At 44.3% G+C, this 22,569-nt stretch overlaps 2 protein-coding genes across 4 annotated transcripts; both read right to left on the bottom strand.

Annotated features, from left to right (window-relative positions):
* Positions 1-300: 300 nt before the first annotated feature.
* On the bottom strand, positions 301-14,038 carry LOC112225503. Of its 2 annotated transcripts, XM_024389519.2 has the most exons (13): positions 13,888-14,038; positions 12,864-13,009; positions 12,631-12,712; positions 12,399-12,534; positions 12,092-12,294; positions 11,846-11,982; positions 7,558-7,699; positions 7,174-7,455; positions 5,690-6,922; positions 4,811-5,580; positions 4,224-4,631; positions 1,492-2,444; positions 301-1,052 (listed from the first exon to the last, which is right to left on the bottom strand). In XM_024389519.2, exons 1-13 carry the CDS (start codon positions 14,008-14,010, stop codon positions 1,048-1,050), a joined length of 4,620 nt encoding a protein of 1,539 aa, XP_024245287.2. In that variant the 5' UTR covers positions 14,011-14,038; the 3' UTR covers positions 301-1,047. The 2 variants fall into 2 exon arrangements, with proteins under 2 accessions (XP_024245287.2, XP_042162375.1); XM_042306441.1 differs by lacking the exons at positions 11,846-11,982; positions 12,092-12,294; positions 12,399-12,534; ... (1 more) ...; positions 12,864-13,009; positions 13,888-14,038 and adding an exon at positions 11,613-11,644.
* A 148-nt stretch (positions 14,039-14,186) lies between these two features.
* ccdc93 (coiled-coil domain containing 93) lies at positions 14,187-22,285 on the bottom strand. 2 transcript variants are annotated; one of them, XM_024389517.2, is made up of 23 exons: positions 22,126-22,285; positions 21,836-21,949; positions 21,584-21,678; positions 21,377-21,488; positions 21,183-21,281; positions 20,982-21,038; positions 20,750-20,850; positions 20,542-20,559; positions 20,279-20,315; positions 19,919-20,020; positions 19,759-19,809; positions 19,484-19,570; positions 19,252-19,368; positions 18,985-19,121; positions 18,784-18,865; positions 17,170-17,244; positions 17,013-17,084; positions 16,755-16,863; positions 15,575-15,657; positions 15,431-15,468; positions 15,232-15,316; positions 14,957-15,070; positions 14,187-14,786 (listed from the first exon to the last, which is right to left on the bottom strand). In XM_024389517.2, exons 1-23 carry the CDS (start codon positions 22,246-22,248, stop codon positions 14,730-14,732), a joined length of 1,965 nt encoding a protein of 654 aa, XP_024245285.2. In that variant the 5' UTR covers positions 22,249-22,285; the 3' UTR covers positions 14,187-14,729. The 2 variants fall into 2 exon arrangements, with proteins under 2 accessions (XP_024245285.2, XP_024245286.2); XM_024389518.2 differs by lacking the exon at positions 20,542-20,559.
* Between the last annotated feature and the right edge of the window lie 284 nt (positions 22,286-22,569).

Raw genomic sequence — 22,569 nt, 5'->3', positions numbered from 1 at the left:
CTCAGTCTACTCTCACTACTCCACTTCCCTAAACTCAAGTCATCTGTCTTTGCACTTGTCAGAAAAAAATATGATGCAAACCTGTAGAGATCAACACTGTCATGGCTTTTGCCTGGATCGAACTATGACCAAAAACTAAAGCAATCATTTTAAGATAAATTATGCAATTTGTAATCTGAAATAAGTAATTTCTTAGTTGTCAGAACTATAACTCACACTGTTTGTTATTCTCTCCCTTATTGACCCAGATAGTATTAACTTGTTAGTAAATAACCAGCAGTTAACCACTTCTTTGGTTCATACTGTAAATTGTTTATTGAAAACAAGTCATACATTTTTCTTTAAGAAAAATAGAGTTGAATTGAGAAGGATATTTACATTAAGTACAAACCTAATAAATATATCAACATTCGTACATATAAATAAACGACGAATGCAGGTAAGTGCACATCGTTTATCACATTATGGATTCTTCAGTGATTTTTATTCTCAAATTCATTTTGATGCTCTTTTACAAAATATTTGTCATCAAATGCATAGATTACCAATTTCTAATACATTGTACATTGTGAAACCATCTCTTTTGTCATTAGAAAAAGTCTTAAAATACTGAACAAAAATGTATGCCAAACAGAACATAATTAGAAGTACTTTTGAAACACTATTAGTAACCTAGTGTGATTCTTCATACTATGATTTTAAAGCAAATAAGACTTGTTGAAACAAAGTCGTGTTAATGACTGAAATGCAATACTGTTCGGTCTAGACCTATGTACAGTGTATTGTGGTAATAACACTTACTCCAGAGTTGTGTTGTATTTTTAGTGACCAGTATTATAGTGTGCCATGACACTGGCCCTACAGCTCTCAGAGCCGACTGGGTGCTAACAGTGCCTGTGTTAGGCCCAGTTCAGAGAGTACAGATAGACAAGTGTCTCCACCTGTTTTCTGAGAGGAGCATCCTGGAGTGTCGTGTGGTCTCTGTAGTGCTCGAACACCAACAAAACATTTTTCGGAACATCATTTCACTCCCATTCCTCTTTACCACTAACCTGGAAAGGAAAATATTTAAATAAATATTTGCATAAACAAATAGTTGCTTTACAAACAAAATGTGTCGCATCACTATGCAAATGCTATTTATATAAGCAGCTGCTGCAAATAAGCTGAAATGTTTGTTGACCAAGTTGATGCCGTTTCAAAACTCTCCCTTTCAATATTCTGTTGTAAGAATTTAGATTTCATGTGCAAAACCGTGATGCAGTGGTAGCACTCCCTGGCACATGCAACACATGTGCAAGCTCACACCGGAGACCAGGGTTCAATCCCTGCATCCACCCTTCACACTTTCTCCACTTGCCTGTATCCCCACCTAATTTATTTCATTTCCCTCCACCTAATTCCCTTCATTTCTGAGTAAAGCTTTAACATACCAACAAAAAATACTTTTTTTTTTCTCCACAAATTCTGTGAATAAGGTGTGCTACTTACTGTCATCATCAGAGTCAAAGTTGAAGAGGGAGGAGCAGGTGTTTTGGGAGAGGTGTCTCTTCAGTTCCTCTGGACTAGGGAAAGAGGAGAAACACTTGGAGCAGCGCTGTCTTTGAGGGGGGCCATCATCCTCTACCTCCTTCTCAGTCGCCACCTCCTTCTGCAACGCATTCTTCTTCCCCACCACACGCCTCTTTACTGTAGCCTTATTCTTCTTGCCAGCCCCACAGGAAGTGACCTCGTTGGGTTTCCTGCGCTTGCGCATGCTGAGGGCTGCCTCGGTCAGGTATGTAGAGGGGGGCGGGCGGATGAGGGGGGCTTTGGCCAGGGGTAAGTAGGAAGGATCCTCTGGTTTGAAGGTCTTATGTTCCGTAATAACTGGTTCCTCTCCGCAAGGCATCACCTGAGCCAAAGTGACGATATTGTCCACATCCCTCATGGTCGTTGGCTCAGTGAGGTTTTGGACGAGACTGGGATGGGGTTGTGTGGGGAAGGTGGTAGTGGTGGCAGGGACATATGTCTCAGGAGCTTGGTCTTTCTTGTCCTCTCCATCATGGCCGTTGATTAGTTTGTGTGTGCAGTCACTGGGAGGTCTGGTGACAGCACCAGTGCCTGAAGTCGCCGCAGGGCTGTCATTGTTTTTACTGTTGAGGTTTGATTCCAGAGTCTGCCCCTCTTTGGTAGCGCTCTGCTCCTCTCTCGGCTCATCTTTAGGCTGGCCCTGAGTGTAGTGCCTCCACTCGTGGTCATGGAGAGAGGGGAGGCGTGAGAAGATCAGCCTACAGCCGGAGTACCCACAGAGGGCCTGGAGAGGCCGGTGGGTCTCCATGTGCTCCCAGAGCAGGTGGGTTCTGGAAAAGCGCCGGCCACAGTTCTGATGGAGACACACCTGTTTTAGAGGATCATCATGGATCTTCATGTGGTCTAGGAAGTGCTGGTAGTTCCACAGGTACCTGGAACAAAAAAAGATATGGACATAAGCAACAACATTTTCACCAGGCCTTAACCCATAAGACTAAGCTCTGTCTAAACTGAGCAGGGGGTGGGGTGGGTACTACTTAGCTATATGGAATTGTTTAAAGAAGGTCAAATCAAGGATAATTTTGCTATCTGATTTAGAATTGTAAGACTCCTTGAAGTATCCCCACAACGTTTTTTCATTATTTTATGCAAATGTTTATTTGGTTATACTGCTATTATCCCATACAAACGCATTGAATAACAGATGCACTACATGGAACAACAGTCATTCCTCCCCACCCCAAACAAAAAAAATCTAAACAAATTTGACTGGTACCGGGGGACCTTCAGACGAGTCTTGTGAGGCCTGTGGGTGTCCGAGATCAAAACAACCGACATGTACAGTACCAGTCAAAGGTTTGGACACACCTACTCATTCAAGGTTCTCTTTATTTTTACTGTTTTCTACATTGTAGATTAATAGTGAAGACATTAAAACTATGAAATAACACATATGGAATCAAATATTTTTTATTCTTCAAAGTAGCCACCCTTTGCACACTCTTGGCATGCTCTCAACCAGCTTCATGAGGAATGCTTAGCCAACATTCTTGAAGGAGTTCCCACGAATGCTGATCACTTGTTGGCTGCTTTTCCTTCACTCTGCGGTCCAACTCATCTCAATTGGGATGAGGTCAGGTGATTGAGGAGCCCAGGTCATCTGATGCAGCACTCCATCACTCTCCTTGAAGCTCCAGCGGTCTAAGGCACTGCATCTCAGTGCTAGAGGTGTCACTACAGACCCTGGTTAGATCCCGGGCTCTATCACATCCGGCTGTCATTGGGAGTCCCATACGGCGCCGCACAAATTCCACAAATGAACTTTGAACAAGGCACATCTGTTAATTGAAATGCATTCCAGGTGACTACCTCATGAAGCTGGTTGAGAGAATGCCAAGACTGTGCAAAGCTGTCATCAAGGCAAAGGGTGGCTACTTTTTTTGGTTACTACATGATTCCATGTGTTATTTCATAGTTTCGATGTCTTTACTATTATTCTACAATGTAGAAAATAGTAAACCATTAAGAAAAACTGGTGTGTCCAAACTTTTGACTGGTACTGTACGTGTTCGCGAAAGTCTCACCTTTACACAGAGGGGTCGTATTAGTGTGTAGCCCAAACTGTTCGGACGCTACAGACAGAAGTTGGCAGAATAGCTGTACCGAGTTCAGACGAGTCCCAAGACGCTTGTGGGGGTCGTAAAGCAAAACGGAGAACACCTTAGTGAGAGTCTCATCATAGAGGAGTCATTATAGTTTGTAGGCCAAACCGCTCAAACACTACAGACAATTTTGTGAGAAGACCTATTTTCGGGTTGTCTCATGGTCTGACAAACACAGCACTAGCCCTATCACCTTCCTCCACAGATGCAGAAGTGTTATATAGGAGGTTGCGGTGGCTTGAGACGCAGAAATCTCTATCTTAAACTGACAGATTTTTCTGGGGATTTTGTTATTATGCTAGAAAAATTAGATTTCCGCAGGGGCACGGACATCGACCATAGGGGGTTATTTAATTTACCGGCTAAACCATCTATGGGCTAGTTTCCAGGACACAGATGAAGCCTAATACTGGAGAGCAGTAAAAATTGGATGTTCTCACTAGCTTCTGCAAGTCGTGTCTCAGGCCTAGCATGATGAAGACCTCATAGTTGAAATGTTGCTGTGATAAAAATCATTTGACAGTAGTGTAGAGAGTCTCACTCTTTTACCTGTTACAGTAAATGCATTTCATGTGAGGATCAGAGCGCCTGGATTTGGGAATAGGCGTTTCCATCCACCCGTGCACTGTCACATTATGGCTCTTCACCCTCTGTTTCCAGGAGGCCTCGCCCTCAGGGCTCAGCTCTTTGGTAGCGCCCTGCTCCAGCTCATCTTTAGACTGGGGCTGGGTGTAGTGTCTCCACTCGTGGCCGTGGAGAGAGGGGAGGGTAAAGAAGATTTCCCTACAGCCGGAGTACCCACAGGGGGCGCGGAGTGGCCGGTGGGTGTCCATGTGGTCTTTGAGCTCCTGGGAGGTCTTAAAGCACTGGCCACAGCTCATGTGGAGGCACGCCTGTTTCAGAGGAGCATCGTGGAGCTTCATGTGGTCTCTGTAGTGCTCGAACACCAGCAGGTGCCTGTGGCACAACAAAAGATATGGAGACATAAAATGACACCATTGTATGGTAAGAACGTTGCAGCCCACCTTAGAGTTATTATTGGTTCCAATTGACAATTCTAGGTGGGGCCTACATGTTGTTCAGAGTGCCTTCGCACCTGACCTGGAAAATAATCTGTGGGGAAAGACCCTTCTTACCTCTGGCAGATCTGGCACTTCCCCTTCCCCCACTGGAAGGTCTTCTCCAGGACAGCTGCATCCTCCATGTGGTAGTTGACTGCGTGTCTCAGCAGCGATGGGCCGATCTTCATAAAGATGCTGTCACAGCCCTCCGCAGGACACAGGTGGTACTGCTTCTGCTTCCCCTCCTGCTCTCCTCCTTCACACTCATTCTTCTCTCCTCCCTCAGTCTCCTCCCCAGGCACCACCTCTTTCACAATCACCACCTTATCCTTCACAGTCACCTGTTCATCCTTCACTTCCACTGACACCTGGTTGTCCGTGTTCGTTTTCCACTTCTGGGTCTTTCTGATCAGGTTTCTCAGGTTCTGAATGATTCTACTCTGCTTGCTGACCACTGGCTTGGCTTTAACACGTTTGAGTTTGGGAGGCTGATCCGTCGGAGCAGGGGGCTCTGTGACATTCTCAGTGGGTTTAGTCTCGTTCTCCGAAGCTTGATTAACGTTCTCCGACAGTTCTGCATCTCCATTGACAGCAGGTTTGATCTTACTATTGAGCGTGGTGGTTCTCAGTTCCTCTACGTGCTCTAGAACATGTTCCTTGGCACGGTTGTACCGTTGGAAGTGTTTGCCACAGAAGACACAGCTGAGCCTAGTCTTCCTCAGCTTCAGGTGGGCCAGGGTGTGTCTCACCACGTTGCCTCCCTTGAAGAGCTTCTGGCAGTGGTTGCAGTGGAAGCGCAGGTGTTTGGAGCGGACAGGAGCCTTGCCTGACTTTGTGTCTTCACCCTAGAGTTGGAGAAACAAGCTGTTAACAGGTGATATTCATAGGACTGTTTCAGTAGATTATCATCAATTATTAATTTCTCAAAACAACGTTGCCTCAGATAACACTAACCTGAGTGTTTGAGTCCGGTCCCGCCTCCAACGCTGTGACATCACTACCTTCTGTCAAAGGTTGTAATTCCTTAGCATCTGTCCCTTTAGAGGATTTGGCATAGATGTGGAACAGTGTTAGTGGACACTCCTCCATGTCCAAGGCTGGGCCGTCCAGCTCTGGGTCGGTCTGCTCACTGGGACCTTCGAAAACCTTCACTTCTGAAGGCTCAGCAACAGAAGGCTCTACAACAGAAAGCTCTACTACTGAAGGTTTTAAGTCTAAAGGATTTATGTCTGAAGGCTCTACTTCTGAAAGCTCTATTTCTGTCTCTGGTTCATACTCAAACGGTCTCTCACCATGTAGGCCATTAGGCAGTCCCATGTTGACATAGTTCTCTGCGTCACTGTGCTGCAGTGCAACACTAATACTGGGTTCTACACAATTCTGTACCACCTCCTGGTCCACAGGCACTTCATTTTCAGGGAAGGACAGCTCCATGCCACGTATAGTTCTGCGGTAAGGTCTCTTACCTTCCCTTCCCTGCCTCCTCGCTTTTTTACCCTCGTCCCCTTCGCCTCGCTTTCTTCTCCCCTTTCCCCTCTCCCATCTCTCACTCGTACATTCTCCTCTTTCCCATTTCTCTCTTTTACCCTCACCCCTCTCTCTCATTCCCTCCCTTCCCTTCCCTCTCGCCCTTTTTCTCCCCGGGGACACATTCTCTGTCTGTCTGGTCATCTCCAGGAGCAGCCATCTTGGTTTCCTGCCGCGTCTCTTCAGGAACTTGTTCTTCACGTGTCTGGCCAGGTATTCCCTCTGCCGATTGGCCGGTAGCTTGGTGGAGCTTCCAGAACTGGGATTGTGTCTGAGGGAGTACTTAATGTCTGGGTCATCAGCATAGTCAACATCAGACCTACACCTTCTCTTCCTCCTCACTAGGAAGTCTTCTGTCTGTGACTCAGGAGCATCCCCATACTCTCCCTCCTCATGCTCCTGCCCTGCAGTCTCAGAGTTCTCCAGTGCTGTGTTAGTGTGTGGTTGGAGGTGGGAGGTGTCTGTGTGTATCCTGCATGTCTCCTCCTCCATCCAGTAACTTGGTATCCACTCCTCCTCTACCTGCTCCAAATCCTCTTCCTCCTTCACCTCATTGAGAGCCTCCCTCATGGCTTTGTCAGTCATAAGCTCCAGACAGTGGGTTCTCAGGGTCAGGAGGTTCCAGAACTCTGGGTCGAAGAACAGCCCTTCCTTCAGCACCTGGACCAGGGATAGGCAGTTTCAGTTACAGACATAACATTATTAATAGATGCATCCTCAATGAGGAAATTCAAAGCCAGGTCAAAATACAGGACAACAGGCTATCATTATGTCATTTCGACAAGAGAGAAAAGTATTTTTATGACAGAGTATATGTTTCAATAGTCTACTGTATTTTCTAGATGCCGTATTTAGCAATTGAGCAAAATTCTTTGGCATCATATTTCCGAGCTACCCGGTGCCTCTCTGACCTGTAAGATATAGAAGCGTATGTTGGTTTTGACAGGAGTGTGGAGGGGGTGTGGCTCCTCATCTGGGTGTGTGTAGAGCAGATACACGGTCTTGTAGGCCTCAACACTGCGCTCCAGACAGAACACCAGCAGGGCACAGAGGCGACACACCTCCAGGTCGCGGGGGAGCAGGAAGGCGATGGTCTTACACAACAGGCTGCGTGTCACAGGGTCAGACTGGAGGTCTGTCTGCAAAGCTGCAGTACACAGCTCCACACATAGCGGCACTCCCTCACTACCCATCTGGCAAAGAAATGAGAACAATGTGTTACATTGAATTGTGTAAATGACAGAACAAAGTTTCTAAATCAAGGTGAACTTGATGGTGGTTGGCTATACACCCACCTCTGCTGTGATGACTTTGATGAAGGGGAAGATGGCTCTGGCGTTGATGGCGGAGAGCATCAGCTGGTGACACTCAGACAGGAAGCCCTGCTTAGCGGGATGGGCCCTGAGGTGCAGTCTGCTCCACAGGAACACCAGATCCCTGTATCAACGCAACATTATATTATGTTACAATACTGTGTCATCATGGATCCCTGTTTAAAATGGTGATCTCTGACCAGATTTAGCACATGTAGTATATATATCACAGTGTTAATGACCAGATGTAACATATAGTGGGGCAAAAAAGTATTTAGTCAGCCACCAATTGTGCAAGTTCTCCCACTTAAAAAGATGAGAGGCCTGTAATTTTCATCATAGGTACACTTCAACTATGACAGACGAAATGAGAAGTTCTTGCCAGTATATGTCCAGGTCTGTGAGAGCCAGAAATCTTGCTTGTTTGTAGGTGACCAAATACTTATTTTCCACCATAATTTGCAAATAAATTCATTAAAAATCCTACAATGTGATTTTCTGGATTTTTTTGTCTGTCATAGTTGAAGTGTACCTATGATGAAAATTACAGGCCTCTCATCTTTTTAAGTGGGAGAACTTGCACAATTGGTGGCTGACTAAATACTTTTTTGCCCCACTGTATATATCAGTGTTACTGACCAGATGTAGTTGCAGGTTTTCCTACTTACAAAGCATGTAGAGGTCTGTAATTTTTATCATAGGTACACTTCAACTGTGAGAGACAGAATCTAAAACAAAAATCCAGAAAATCACATTGTATGATTTTTAAGTAATTAATTTGCATTGTATTGCATGACATAAGTATTTGATCACCTACCAACCAGTAAGAATTCTGGCTCTCACAGACCTGTTAGTTTTTATTTAAGAATCCCTCCTGTTCTCCACTCATTACTTGTATTAACTGCACCTGTTTGAACTCGTTACCTGTATAAAATACACCTCAAACAGACTCCAACCTCTCCACAATGGTCAAGACCAGAGAGCTGTGTAAGGACATCAGGGATAAAATTGTAGACCTGCACAAGGCTGGGATGGGCTACAGGACAATAGGAAAGCAGCTTGGTGAGAAGGCAACAACTGTTGGCGCAATTATTAGAAAATGGAAGAAGTTCAAGATGACGGTCAATCACCCTTGGTCTGGGGCTCCATGCAAGATCTCTCCTCATGGGGCATCAATGATCATGAGGAAGGTGAGGGATCAGCCCAGAACTATACGGTAGGACCTGGTCAATGACCTGAAGAGAGCTGGGACCACAGTCTCAAAGAAAACCATTAGTAACACACTACGCCGTCATGGATTAAAATCCTGCAGCGCACTCAAGGTCCCCCTGCTCAAGCCAGCGCATGACCAGGCCTGTCTGAAGTTTGCCAATGACCATCTGAATGATCCAGAGGAAGAATGGGAGAAGGTCATGTGGTCTGATGAGACAAAAATAGAGCTTTTTGGGCTTAACTCCACTCGCCATGTTTGGAGGAAGAAGAAGGATGAGTACAACCCCAAGAACACCATCCCAACCGTGAAGCATGGAGGGGATGCTTTTCTGCAAAGGGGACAGGATGACTGCACCGTATTGAGGGAAGGATGGACCGGGCCATGTATCGCAAGATCTTTGCCAACAACCTCCTTCCCTCAGTAAGAGCATTGACGATGGGTCGTGGCTGGGTCTTCCAGCATGACAACGACCCAAAACACACAGCCAGGGCAACTAAGGAGTGGCTCCGTAAGAAGCATCTCAAGGTCCTGGAGTGGCCTAGCCAGACTCCAGACCTGAACCCAATAGAACATCTATGGAGGGAGCTGAAAGTCCACATTGTCCAGCGACAGCCCCGAAACCTGAAGGATCTGGAGAAGGTCTGTATGGAGGAGTGGGCCAAAATCCCTGCTGCAGTGTGTGCAATCCTGGTCAAGAACTACAGGAAACGTATGATCTCTGTAATTGCAAACAAAGGTTTCTGTACCAAATATTAAGTATTTGATACATCAAAAAAGCAGAACTTATGTCATGCAATAAAATGCAAAATAACTACTTAAAAATCATACAATGTGATTTTCTGGATTTTTGTTTTAGATTCCGTCTCTCACAGTTGAAGTGTACCTATGATTAAAGAAATACAGACCTCTACATGCTTTGTAAGTAGGAAAACCTGCAAAATCGGCAGTGTATCAAATACTTGTTCTCCCTACTGTATCACAGCGTTAATGACCAGATGTAGTACATATATATCACAGTGTTAATAACCAGATGTAGTACATAAAGGGAACACTAAAATAACACATCCTAGATCTGAATGAATGAAATATTCTTATTAAATACTGTTTTCTTTACATAGTTGAATGTGCTGACAACAATCACACAAAAATGATCAATGGAAATCAAATTTATCAACCCATGGAGGTCTGGATTTGGAGTCACACAAAATTAAAGTGGAAAACCACACTACAGGCTGATCCAACTTTGATGTAATGTCCTTAAAACAAGTCAAAATGATGCTCAGTAATGTGTGGCCTCCACGTGCCTGTATGACCTCCCTACAACACCTGGGCATGCTCCTGATGAGGTGGCGGATGGTCTCCTGAGGGATCTCCTCCCAGACCTGGACTAAAGCATCCGCCAACTCCTGGACAGTCTGTGGTGCAGACGGTGGATGGAGCGAGACATGATGTCCCAGATGTGCTCAATTGGATTCAGGTCTGGGGAACGGGCGGGCCAGTCCATAGCATCAATGCCTTCCTCTTGCAGGAACTGCTGACACACTCCAGCCACATGAGGTCTAGCATTGTCTTGCATTAGGAGGTACCCAGGGCCAACCGCACCAGCATATGGTCTCACAAGGGGTCTTAGGATCTCATCTCGGTACCTAATGGCAGTCAGGCTACCTCTGGCGAGCACATGGAGGGCTGTGCGGCCCCCCAAAGAAATGCCACCCTGCTGGAGGATGTTGCAGGCAGCAGAACGTTCTCCACGGCGTCTCCAGACTGTCACGTCTGTCACATGTGCTCAGTGTGAACCTGCTTTCATCTGTGAAGTGCTTCTACACCTGCATTGCTTGCTGTTTGGGGTTTTAGGCTGGGTTTCTGTACAGCACTTTGAGATATCAGCTGATGTACGAAGGGCTATATAAATACATTTGATTTGATGAGCACAGGGTGCCAGTGGCGAATTTGCCCATCTTGGTGTTCTCTGGCAAATGCCAAACATCCTGCACGGTGTTGGGATGTAAGCACAACCCCCACCTGTGGACGTCGGGCCCTCATAGTCTGTTTCTGACCATTTGAGCAGACACATGCACATTTGTGGCCTGCTGGAGGTCATTTTGCAGGGCTCTGGCAGTGCTCCTCCTGCTCCTCCTTTCACAAAGGCGGAGGTTGAGGTCCTGCTGCTGGGTTGTTGCCCTCCTACGGCCTCCTCCACGTCTCGTCTCCTGATGTACTGGCCTGTGTCCTGGTAGCACCTCCATGCTCTGGACACTACGCTGACAGACACAGCAGACCTTCTTGCCACAGCTCACATTGATGTGCCATCCTGGATGAGCTGCACTACCTGAGCCACTTGTGTGGGTTGTAGACTCCATCTCATGCTATCACTAGAGTGAAAGCACCGCCAGCATTCACAAGTGACCAAAAAAATCAGCCAGGAAGCATAGGAACTGAGAAGTGGTCTGTGGTTATCACCTACAGAACCACTCCTTTATTGGGGGTGTCTTGCTAATTGCCTATAATTTCCACCTGTTGTCTATTCCATTTGCACAACAGCATGTGCAATTTATTGTCAATCAGTGTTGCTTCCTAAGTGAACAGTTTGATTTCACAGAAGTGTGATGGACTTGGAGTTACATTGTGTTATTTAAGTGTTCCCTTTATTTTTTTGAGCAGTATATCTATATATATATATATCACAGTGTTAATGACCAGATGTAGTACATATCAGTGTTAATGACCAGATGTAGTACATAGTGTTAATGACCAGATGTAGTATAGTGTTAATGACCAGATGTAGTACAGTGTTAATGACCAGATGTAGTACAGTGTTAATGACCAGATGTAGTACATGTCACAGTGTTAATGACCAGATGTAGTACATGTCACAGTGTTAATGACCAGATGTAGTACATGTCACAGTGTTAATGACCAGATGTAGTACATGTCACAGTGTTAATGACCAGATGTAGTACATATATATATATCAAAGTGTTACTGACCAGATGTAGTACATATATATCACAGTGTTACTGACCAGATGTAGTACATATATATCACAGTGTTACTGACCAGATGTAGTACATGTCTCCGTTGTTGAGCTGTTGACTGAGGAAGGCTTTGCAAAGAGACAGCAGCAGCTCTTCTTTCTCCTGGTTCTCTGCGTTACAGATTATCTCTACTGCGTCTCTGCCATCTATCTCAGCCACCTGAGGGAGGAAACACAACCATGAATCCTCTCATATTATGTTTATTGTCTTTCAGTCCACTCTGATTAGAGTCTGTCTGAAGATACAGAGTGAAAGGTAGTGACTGTACCTCCTTGAGCAGGTGTTCATGCAGCGAGGCCTTGTACAGGCAGGTGAGGTAGGCCTGGTGGAAGAACAGGTGCCTCCCCACCTCTGGGTGCTCCAGACAACTCTTAGCCAGGGCCATGGCCTCCTGCACACGCTCACAGGCCTGCAGGTATCGCACACGCAGCTCAAAGAACACTGGCTTCTCAGAGCTCAGATACTTCTCCACTGTACCGGGGAGAGCGAGGGAAAGTGAGAGCAGAGAGTGAAGAGATGAGAGAGAATAAGAAATGCATAGAGAACTCACAAGCTAAAAAAAGTAGTGAAGGTACCTTCTGTCTGTGTGAGGACTGTGTCTTTCAGGATGGCCTGCAGAGTGGGTCTCTCCCAGGGGCCGCCATCTTTGATCACCTGCCTCACCTGTAGCAGGTAGACGTTCCTGTGTCTCAGCAGGCGGCGGTGGCAGGCCTACAGAGGAGGAGATGGGTCTCATGTTAACACACCACATGATCAGCATGGTTTCACTCTGTATGAACAAATATGCTTCATCACGGTTGGCCTCACCTGAAAAGAGGCTAGTATGTCCTTCAAGGGGGCCTCCTGGCACTCCTCTTTACCGAAGAACAGCATCAGCTCAAAGAAGCTCCTGAAAACGTGACATATGCATTGGGCCAGTTCAGCTCGATTTTAGAGACAAGTCATGAAGGATTGTACAATGTAGAAAATAAATATCCAAGTCAACACAGCACATTTTGAGTCTGCATGAAAGTGTAAGAACCATATGAATAAGTGCTTACAAGGCCAGACTGCTGAGAGCGTAACTGACATGCTGACAGTCATCGGGGTAGGCAGCAGTGGCTCTGGTGAAGCAGGTAAGAGCTGTCCGCAGCACCTTCAGCTGGGGCAACGGCACCTGCCATCTCTCTGTATGCTCCTCCACCAGCTAGACAGGGAGACAGATACAGGGGGTGTGATTCAGGTACAAATTCCTGTCCAGATTATTTTTGATGCGGTTCCTGAATACTGATATGATCAACCTTTTTCCAGGTGTGGCATTGTAGAGATCGGCGCAGACCTGTGTGGCTGCTGGCTAGCTATCTGAATTTGAAGCCAAATGTCACAGGAACGCCTCCGTGAAGTGTCGTGGAACGTTATATGGTAGCTAGCTGGAATTGGGGTTCATTGCTTGTCGCTAGTTAGATAGTTGCAGATGTCAACCGGTCCTCCTGAGTGCCAAACACAACTTGCTAACTAGTTAGCTCTCTTTGCAAACAAGTATAGTTATTATATTCAATGCGACAGCTTCACTAGCTAGCCTATCATTAGCCAACTGGCTAAATGTAAACACTGGTTTAGCATGCTAGCGAGGAAAAACGTTTAGAGCCTTAGTTATAATTTATTCCACTTTGTTATCTAGTAGACACAATCGGTGGACTAAGGTTACTTCACACTAATAGGCAAACAGTTTTGCATTTGCATGCTAGCTAGTAATTCTAGTTAACTATAGTAGCTTGAAACTTCACATTGAAATAGGAACGTTAGCAAGCTAAAGTTAGCTAGTTAAGTTAGCTAAATAAAATAGTAACTATAGTCCGGCGTGGGTTGACTGAATTTGTTATTAATCCTAGCTAGTATATGTATCTTTTACCTATTAAGTTAGATAATTACTTTAGCTACTGACGTTAGTTAGCTGGGCTACTGTACCTTGCTTTGTACTGATGAGCAACTGGCTAACTAGCTAGCTAACGTTAGCTTGGCGGAAGCACACTACTCCTTGCCTCTGTCCCAGATAAAACCAGAAATTGCCTTGGTTTAGCTTACCTTACAAAACTCAGAGCAATATTCTTTGCTTTGTACTGAACAGTTGTCGTTAGAGTATATGTACAAAGTCTCCAGTTTCAATTCTAGTCTGTCTGTTTCCAAATCACTTTCCTCCTCCGCCATACTGGCTTGTTCACCTTGCGCCTATCAAAGAGCCAACTAGCGGGTACATTGATTTACTACAACAACTCATATCCTGGATTTTGATTGGATTAAAGCTACATCGTTGTATTAAGATCATAAGGCATTTTAAATGTAGCTTCTGAAATGATCAGGAATTGAACAGCAGGAAATCTTACTGACTGTGCATAGTTTATTTTATTAAGTGCCAACTTGATAGTAAACTGTTGGAAAGGATAGACAACAGAGAATAAGACACAGGTAAAACATTTGATTTTGATTGAAAAAATTGTCAGCATAAACGTGAACCATATTTCTGCATAGCATTTATTAATTTGAAATGCTGTAGTTTAGTAAGTGTCAACCATGCCTCATTCTGCACTGTTACACTCTAATCAACATCTGAGAAAGCTAATGAATACAACTGTACAGATAGCCCTGCACATTAGTGCCAATTGCACATAAGTAGAGCGAACATTCCTCACGTCACAGTGCAGTTAATGTCCTTCTCTCAAGAATCCCTCTGCCCTGCCACGAGTGACATCCCTAACCACATGCTGCAAATAAACATGGAATCTCAAAGCACAATACAATAGGCAGAATAAGACAAAACAATGATGACCTCCAATAGGAGAATACATATTTCAGACAGCAAGACAAAGTCATTGACTGATGAGATTTGTTTGAGATGAGTTTTTATAAACAATAAGAGATTATTTGAGTTACGAAGCACCCTTAGTTCTCAGCTTGGATAGCAGCATTTCATTCTTCCGGCACTCCTGTGAGAAAGAGTATTGGATCAGTAAACAACCTCAGTGATTCTCTTCTTTAACAGTTTAGAAAACAATATTCAGCTCTGAAAGACTACAATAAAATATATTCATAAAACAGTTAACTAGTTCCTATATTTTACTGTACAGACCCAGAACACTTTTCTCCCAGGCCTCACCTCTTTGAAGTCCTTGACAGTTTTGAAGTAGAGCCTCTGTTTATCCAGCAGCTCGAGGTACTCATCATTCAGCTGGTCTCTCCTCATCTTGTTCTCCTGCTTCTTCTTCTCCATCTATACATACATCACATTACCAATATGCTCTGCTTCATTTTTTTCCACTTCCACGTCGCTGTCTAATTTATGTGTCACTAGGGCCAGGGGGTGAGCACCTGGCATGCTCAGTGAAAGCTGTCATTACGCAGTAGACAGTAAAGATAATAATAGATGGTTACCTTGATGCGGCTTTGTTTGATTCCCTCGACTATCTGCTCCATCTGTCTCAAGAACTGTTCCTTGGCCCCCGAAGATGCCATTGCCCTGAGCAAGACAGAAAACCACAGCTTGGACAGGATGTACATCTGCTGGATTGGTATTACCCATAATACCAAATACAGGATAGGTTTAGAGAGGTTTAATTGTGACAATACTTACTGTTGGAAGTTGTCATGGATGGAATTCAGCAAGTTCACCTAAAGAAACAGATCAAGACAGAGTATGACTATGATGAATAAACCGCTGATTTCAACTGCAATGTCTCTCTGAAATTGATTGAGACAGTTTGCCCTCTTCTCTTACCTCCTTCTCCAGGTAAACCTTCTTGTCATCTAATGTGTTATACAAGGTGAAGAACTGCTTGGTCTCTTTATGTGTTGCTGAAACTAAAGGACGAAAAAGCAAACATTATAAACACAGCATCATTCAGGAACCCACACACCCCAGCTACAGACTGTTCACTCCCTTACCGCAAGGCAGACGGTATCGGGTCTCGAACCAACAGGCACAGAGACAGTTTCTATTCACAAGCCATCAGACTGCTGAACCCTTGAACTGGACTGACTACCTGCACTGATTCTCTGCCCCTTAGCACACATGCAACCACACATATACATTCATGGTACATACACATCATGACTGCTGCTACTAGACTTATTATTGCTAAATACTGCACCATTTAAACACTTGCCCTCCAGTCACCCTTCCCCGATACGTATAAATATTGTACTGTAAATTGTTGAGTGCCTTCCTATATTTATACGTATGCAAATAATGTATTATATTCTATTGAGCTCATTTACTTATTAGTAAGTTATATTCTTATCTTTTATTATTTCTCATTGTTGTCACATTAACGAGAGGGAACCTGCAAGCAAGCATTTAGTTGGACTGTGTATACTATGTGTATCCTGTCCATATGACAAATAAACTTGAAAACAAAAAATATACAGTGTATAAAGCATGACAGACTGACCAGGTGAATCCAGGTGAAAGCTATGGTCTCTTATAGATGAAGGGGAGGAGGCAGGTTAAATATTTATTTTATAAGCCTTGAGACAATCGAGACATGAATTGTGTGTGTGTACCATTGAGAGGATGAATGGGCAAGACAAAATATTTAACTGCCTTTGAGCAAGGTATGGTAGTAGGTGCCAGGCGCACCGGTTCGAGTGTGTCAATAACTGCAACGCTGCTGGGTTCACACTCAACAGTTTCCTGTGTGCACCCAAAAGACATCCAGCCAACTTGAAGCTACTGTGGGGAAGCATTTGAGTCAACATGGGCCAGCATCCCTGTGGATCGGTTTTGACACCTTGTCTAATGTCCATGCCTTGGCGAATTTAAGCTGTTTCGAGGGCAACAGAGATGCAACTCACTACTAGGAAGGTGTTCCTAATGTTTGTACACTGTGTATAACTGCGTTTGATGCAAGAATTTGTTAAACAATATGCCAAAAACAGGATGAGACTAAGACACCCACCTTGGCCATAGAGCTCAATAAACCTTTTCTGATACTGGGTCAGTTCTGCCCTGCTCGGCACCTCATCTATCTTCCTCTGCAGGACGGCGATCTCACGGTTCCTACGAGCCTATCAGAGAGTAGACCTCAGGTCATGAGCAAATAATGGAAGTGGTAAGAGGACCACTATTGGCATGATCCAAACAAAATTCCTAACTCAATTCAAGCGGAATAAGTATGAATTAATCCTGCTCCAGCAGTGTGTGTTGGAGATTTTACCATCAACAGTCTGATTTTCTGTAGCTTCTCTTTGTCTGTGTTGTATTGCTTTTCTATAAGCTGACTCCTCTCCTGAGAGACACACAGAGAGAGAGAGTTATAGACAAAGAAGAGTTAGCTGGTCTTGGGAGGGCTCCTCTCAGGGCCAGTGTGCTACCTTCACATCCTCCGTATCATCTCCTGACTCAATCTTCAGGTTCTCAATGTTCTGCTGCAGGCGAACCATCTCCTCCTGGAATCAAATAGCACTCCATATTAGTTGTGGTGCTCTTACCAGAAAATTTGTGAAATATATCAAATACAGTTGAAGTCGGAAGTTTACATACACCTTAGCCAAATACATTTAAACTCAGTTTTCACAATTCACTTTATTTTAAGAATTTAAAATGTCAGAATAATAGTAGAGAGAATGATTTACTTCAGCTTTTATTTCTTTCATCACATTCCCAGTGGGTCAGAAGTTTACATACACTCGGTATTTGGTAGCACTGCCTTTAAATTGTTTAACTTGGGTCAAATGTTTATGGTAGCCTTCCACAATAAGTTGGGTGAATTTTGGGCCATTCCTCCTGACAGAGCTGGTGTAACTGAGTCAGGTTTGTAGGCCTCCTTGCTCACGCACGTCTTTTCAGTTTTGCCCACTCATTTTTTTATGGGATTGAGGGCTTTGTGATGGCCACTCCAATACCGTGGCTTTGTTTCCTTAAACCATTTTGCCACAACTTTGGAAGAATGCTATCCATTTGGAAGACCCATTTGCAACCAAGCTTTAACTTCCTGACTGATGTCTTGCGATGTTGCATCAATATATCCACATAATTTTCCTTTCTCATGGTGCCATCTATTTTGTGAAGTGCACCAGTCCCTCCTGCAGCAAAGCACCCCCACAACATGATGCTGCCAACCCTGTGCTTCACAGTTGGGATGGTGTTCTTCGGCTTGCAAGCCTCCCCCTTTTTCCTCCAAACATAACGATAGCCATTATGGCCAAACAGTTCTATTTTTGTATGATGGGGACAAAATAGATCTTTGTCCTCATGTGCAGTTGCAAACCGTAGTCTGGATTTTTTATGGCGGTTTTGGAGCAGTGGCGCCTTCCTTGCTGAGTGGCCTTTCAGGTTATGTCAATATAGGACTCGTTTTTACTGTGGATATCAATACTTTTGTACCTGTTTCCTCCAGCATCTTCACAAGGTCCTTTGCTGTTGTTCTGGGATTGATTTGCACTTTTTGCACCAATGTATGTTCATCTCTAGGAGACAGAATGTGTCTCCTTCCTGAGCAGTATGATGGCTGCGTGGTCCCATGTTGTTTATACTTGAGTACTATTGTTTGTACAGATGAACGTTTTACCTTCAGGCGTTTGGAAATTGCTCCCAAAGATGAAACAGAGGTCTACAATTTGTTTGAGGTCTTGGCTGATTTCTTTTGATTTTCCCTTGACGTCAAGCAAAGAGGCACTGAGTTTGAAGGTAGGCCTTGCAATACATCCACAGGTACACCTCCAATTGATTCAAATGATGTCAATTAGCCTATCAGAAGCTTCTAAAGCCATGACATCATTTTCTGGAATTTTCCAAGCTGTTTAAAAAGGCACAGACTTGCCAAAACTATAGTTTGTTAACAAGAAATTTGTGGAGTGGTGGAAAAACGAGTTTTAATGACTCCAACCTAAGTGTATGTAAACTTCCGACTTCAACTGTCCATCTATGAAGTATGTCTAACAAGTCATATGGACTTATGACGTATTAGGGAAAGTGTGCAGACTCACTCTACAGTGTGTTCGGAATTCCTGCTCCTGGTGCTTTAGGTTCTCATTCATGCCTACCAGAGCCCTCAGCTTCTCCAACAGACTGTGGTACACACAGGGAGGAGGAGAAATGTCCAAAGCACATTTATCATTTCAGGGTTCTTCTATACTAACAACCGCTGAATGAACACCCTATGGTTGGTCTGCATGTGCAGTACTCACCCAGTATCAGCCTGGCCCTCAGCCTCTTCCAGGGCACTCAGCTCTTTCTCCAGTCTCTCTGTCTGCTCTGTGGCCTCCATCAGTTTGCTCTTAGCCTGCTCACACCCTGATTTTACCTCCAAGCGCTTGGCTTGTAGCTGAAAATACACAAAATACATACTTTTATTTACTTCTGTCACTAAAAGAAAGAGCATTGTATCCTTCCATTAGAGAAATAAATGGGGATTTCACAATAAAGTACAGTAAAGTTCAGAGTCTAGTCCTCACCTCCTCCAACTGCTTGGTTTTCTGTTGGATCTGTTTGTTTAGAGAGGTTACCATCCTTCGGTGTTGCTGGACCGGCCCGTACCGCTCTGGACGATCCTCTGTAGACAGCTCTGACTGCTGGAAATGCGTGTGTGGGAACAAATTAACTACACAATGTGGCTTTGACTTATCCTTTAAAATATGACAGAAACCTGTCGATTGCAGTTAACCATTTAAGTGAGCCCTCGCTTACCTTCTCAGCGTACTCAGATGCTATCTGTTTAATCTCCTCAGACTGTAGCCCAACTATCTGGCCCACGGTGCTAGCTGTTAGCCTCCCCTGCAGGCAAACACAATGCAATAATACATGGCATAAAGCAGACGTTTTATCCAAAGAGACTTAGTCATGCGTGATTATGGGTGGCCTGAATGGGAATTTAAACCACAACCCTTGGCGTTGCAATGGTTGACACAAATCAACCACACAGTAAAGGCGCAGGCAAAGAGAAGAACTAAAGTCGTGCCTACCTCCTCAGTCGCCATGGCAGCCATGCTGGTCATCAGTGTTTTGATGCGCATCTGAGAGGAAATATGACAGGACATCATCATACAGAGAGATGCATTCATGAAGTATTGGACATGTGGCTATGGTTGGGTTTAGAGCGATACACGTGGGAAGTGACCTCACCTCCTCTGCTGCCTGCAGGTCCTCCTCCTCCTGCGACACCTCTGTCATCCCTTGAGGCGTGGCCTGAGAGCCCGGGGTCAACGAGGCTTTCCGATCCTCTGTCTGTAAGGAACAGGGGGTAACCATCTTTCATTATGAAGGTTTCACTTTCTACTACAGCTACAGTTGACATAACACCTATAATCCACCAGTCTCCATCCCTGTAATAATGGACGAAATGATCAACCTACTGTCCCTGTATGTATCTTTCTGTAGAAGGCTGTAGTGTTAGGCTTTCAATTCATATAATTCTACAATTAACTTCACATGTCAGGTATGAAAGAGATACTTGTAACTTGATGCGATTTCAATGAGGCTCACCTTGTCCTGTTTTGTCTGCTTGCTGAATCCATATCGTCTAAAATCAAGGAGAAATAGGTGCTCATATTAAATCACTGTTAAGATACTGGTACATTATAAGGAACACATTAACACATGCATGCATGCATGCATGCGTGCACACACACACACAGACTACATGCTTATTTTAAGTGTTTTGTACTCTCTTCTGTATCCAAACACACATAACAAGCATTCATGTGAAAAGCACTCCCTGCAGTGAACGAATCCATTTACATACTTACAGAAGGTAATCTGACATTCTAATACAAGGATGGATGATAAGCAGGAAAAGGATAGGAAAATGGAAGGAACACAATTGTCAAATGGGATGAGATCACATTGGTTCTGATAATCAATGTGAAAATGACATGAACTGTGGAGAAAGTTGGATATGAAGAACTGAATACGGAGAAAGAGAGAAAGAAAGAGTGAGGCAGAGAGGTAGCCTACCTTCCATACTCCAGCAAGGTGGAGTGAACCCTGGACTCTTCATCCAGCAGCTCTCCTGCTTCAACCTGTCTCTTGTACTTCCTCTGAGGTTTATACACTTCCTGTCAATACCATAGGAGAAAAACAAATGCTGTATATGTGATTTTAATGTTGTTATACTATAACAAGGGGGGCCTGTATTGTGAAGGGACATGGGATAATGTGACCCATTACGTGTCAGCTAGTCACTCACCGATACATCTAGGACTGCTTTCACAGCCTTCTCCTTTCTCTGCAGGAAGTCTTCATCCTAGGATGGAGGGCCAATACAGACAGGGTGCATAAGACAGGTTCATTCAGCGAAACGGTGAGAACGTTGCACTTAGAAATGTTATGAGTAGCACTGGAGTTTAATAGCCCTGCTATGGAGCCACCCTACAATAACAGTGCTCACCTCAGGAAAGCTGTGTGTCTTCTGGAACTGAGAGACAGAGTAGGCCCTCACATAGTCTCCCATCTCCTCCCTCGTCTCTATGGCTCTCTTCACCAGCCACTGAAGAACATACAACACAGCCAATGAATCAGACATGAGATCACAAACTAAGTGCAGTACTCTACTACAAAACTCTATTGTCTAGGAATGCACACCTGTATCACTGGAAATATATGGATGAAATCCAGCCCTTGGATCTGATGGGGCTCCAGGCGGTGAGGGCACTTCATTTTGGGCAGAACAGACACTATTTTCTCTGTGAGAGCTCTGCAATGAGAAACACACGGTCAATATACATCAGTTACACTGGTCCACAACATCACTAACAGTAAACACAATAATGCTGGCTGTGAACTACTTACATTTTCTGTCCAATAGTTGAATTTTCCTGGAACAGTAGATCCACGTCAATGTCAAAGTTACATGTTGTGATGCACCATGTCATCCCTCCAACCACCTATGACAATATATGGTTCAGGGAAGTGGATGAAGAAATATGGATGTGTCATCTACAGGGTAGCAAGGAGATGATATACCGGGAATTGAAAGGAGTCTGCAGCTAACAAGGAGGAGGGTTGGCCTTGGCCACCCCTACGTAAGTTGTTAGTACTCACCTTATCAAAAGGTCCCAGTCCTTTGATTCGGGCTCTAAAGTATCCAGCAGCAAGCAGAAGGTCCAGGATTTCTGCAAGCTTGACACTCTGCTCCTCGTCCTCACGTGTTTCAACCTGCAAGCCAAAGTTGCGAACATCAGTTGGTGTATATAGCAAACGGTGAGCTAGCTAACGTAGCTAACTGGCAAACCCAGCCATGTTAACCTTGCAATGTTGTATTGTTATAAAGGCACAAACCGCACCATATTTGGAAAAACGAAAGACTACAGCGTAACATTTAATTATGTTACCTGAATAAGATTTCCTTCTTGATCATATTGAGCTCCTATTTTCGACCCTGTTCTCACTCTCTGGAAAACAGACGTGGCCGCCATGTTGGACTGGTGTGATGTGTAGTCACATGACGAAAGCATATGACTTTGGTCATTCCGTGAGAAATTGTGTTTACGATTTCAATACAAGTAGGGTAAACTCAGCTAAATATCGACTGTACCACGGTCACAGTAGAGTGATGAGAGAGTTGATAAAGTGAGTATTGAGGTAACACGAATGGTGCATTTGAAGCGATTCAACTGTTTTAAAAGTTGCAATACCACATTTGTCCAGTGGAGAGAGCTAATGCCACTAAAAATGCAATGGAAAGTCTTCTCGTGCACAAGATGAAGCTCTAGGTCTGAAGCCTTTCAACATCAGTATCTTTCACTTGAACAGGGTTGTCAATCTTCTTGGAGACA

The sequence above is a fragment of the Oncorhynchus tshawytscha genome, linkage group LG26 (assembly GCF_018296145.1).
Source record: "Oncorhynchus tshawytscha isolate Ot180627B linkage group LG26, Otsh_v2.0, whole genome shotgun sequence".
NCBI classification, from domain to species: Eukaryota; Metazoa; Chordata; class Actinopteri; order Salmoniformes; family Salmonidae; genus Oncorhynchus; species Oncorhynchus tshawytscha.
Note: the sequence above shows the minus strand (reverse complement) of the source record. Positions and strands in the feature narration are given on the sequence as shown.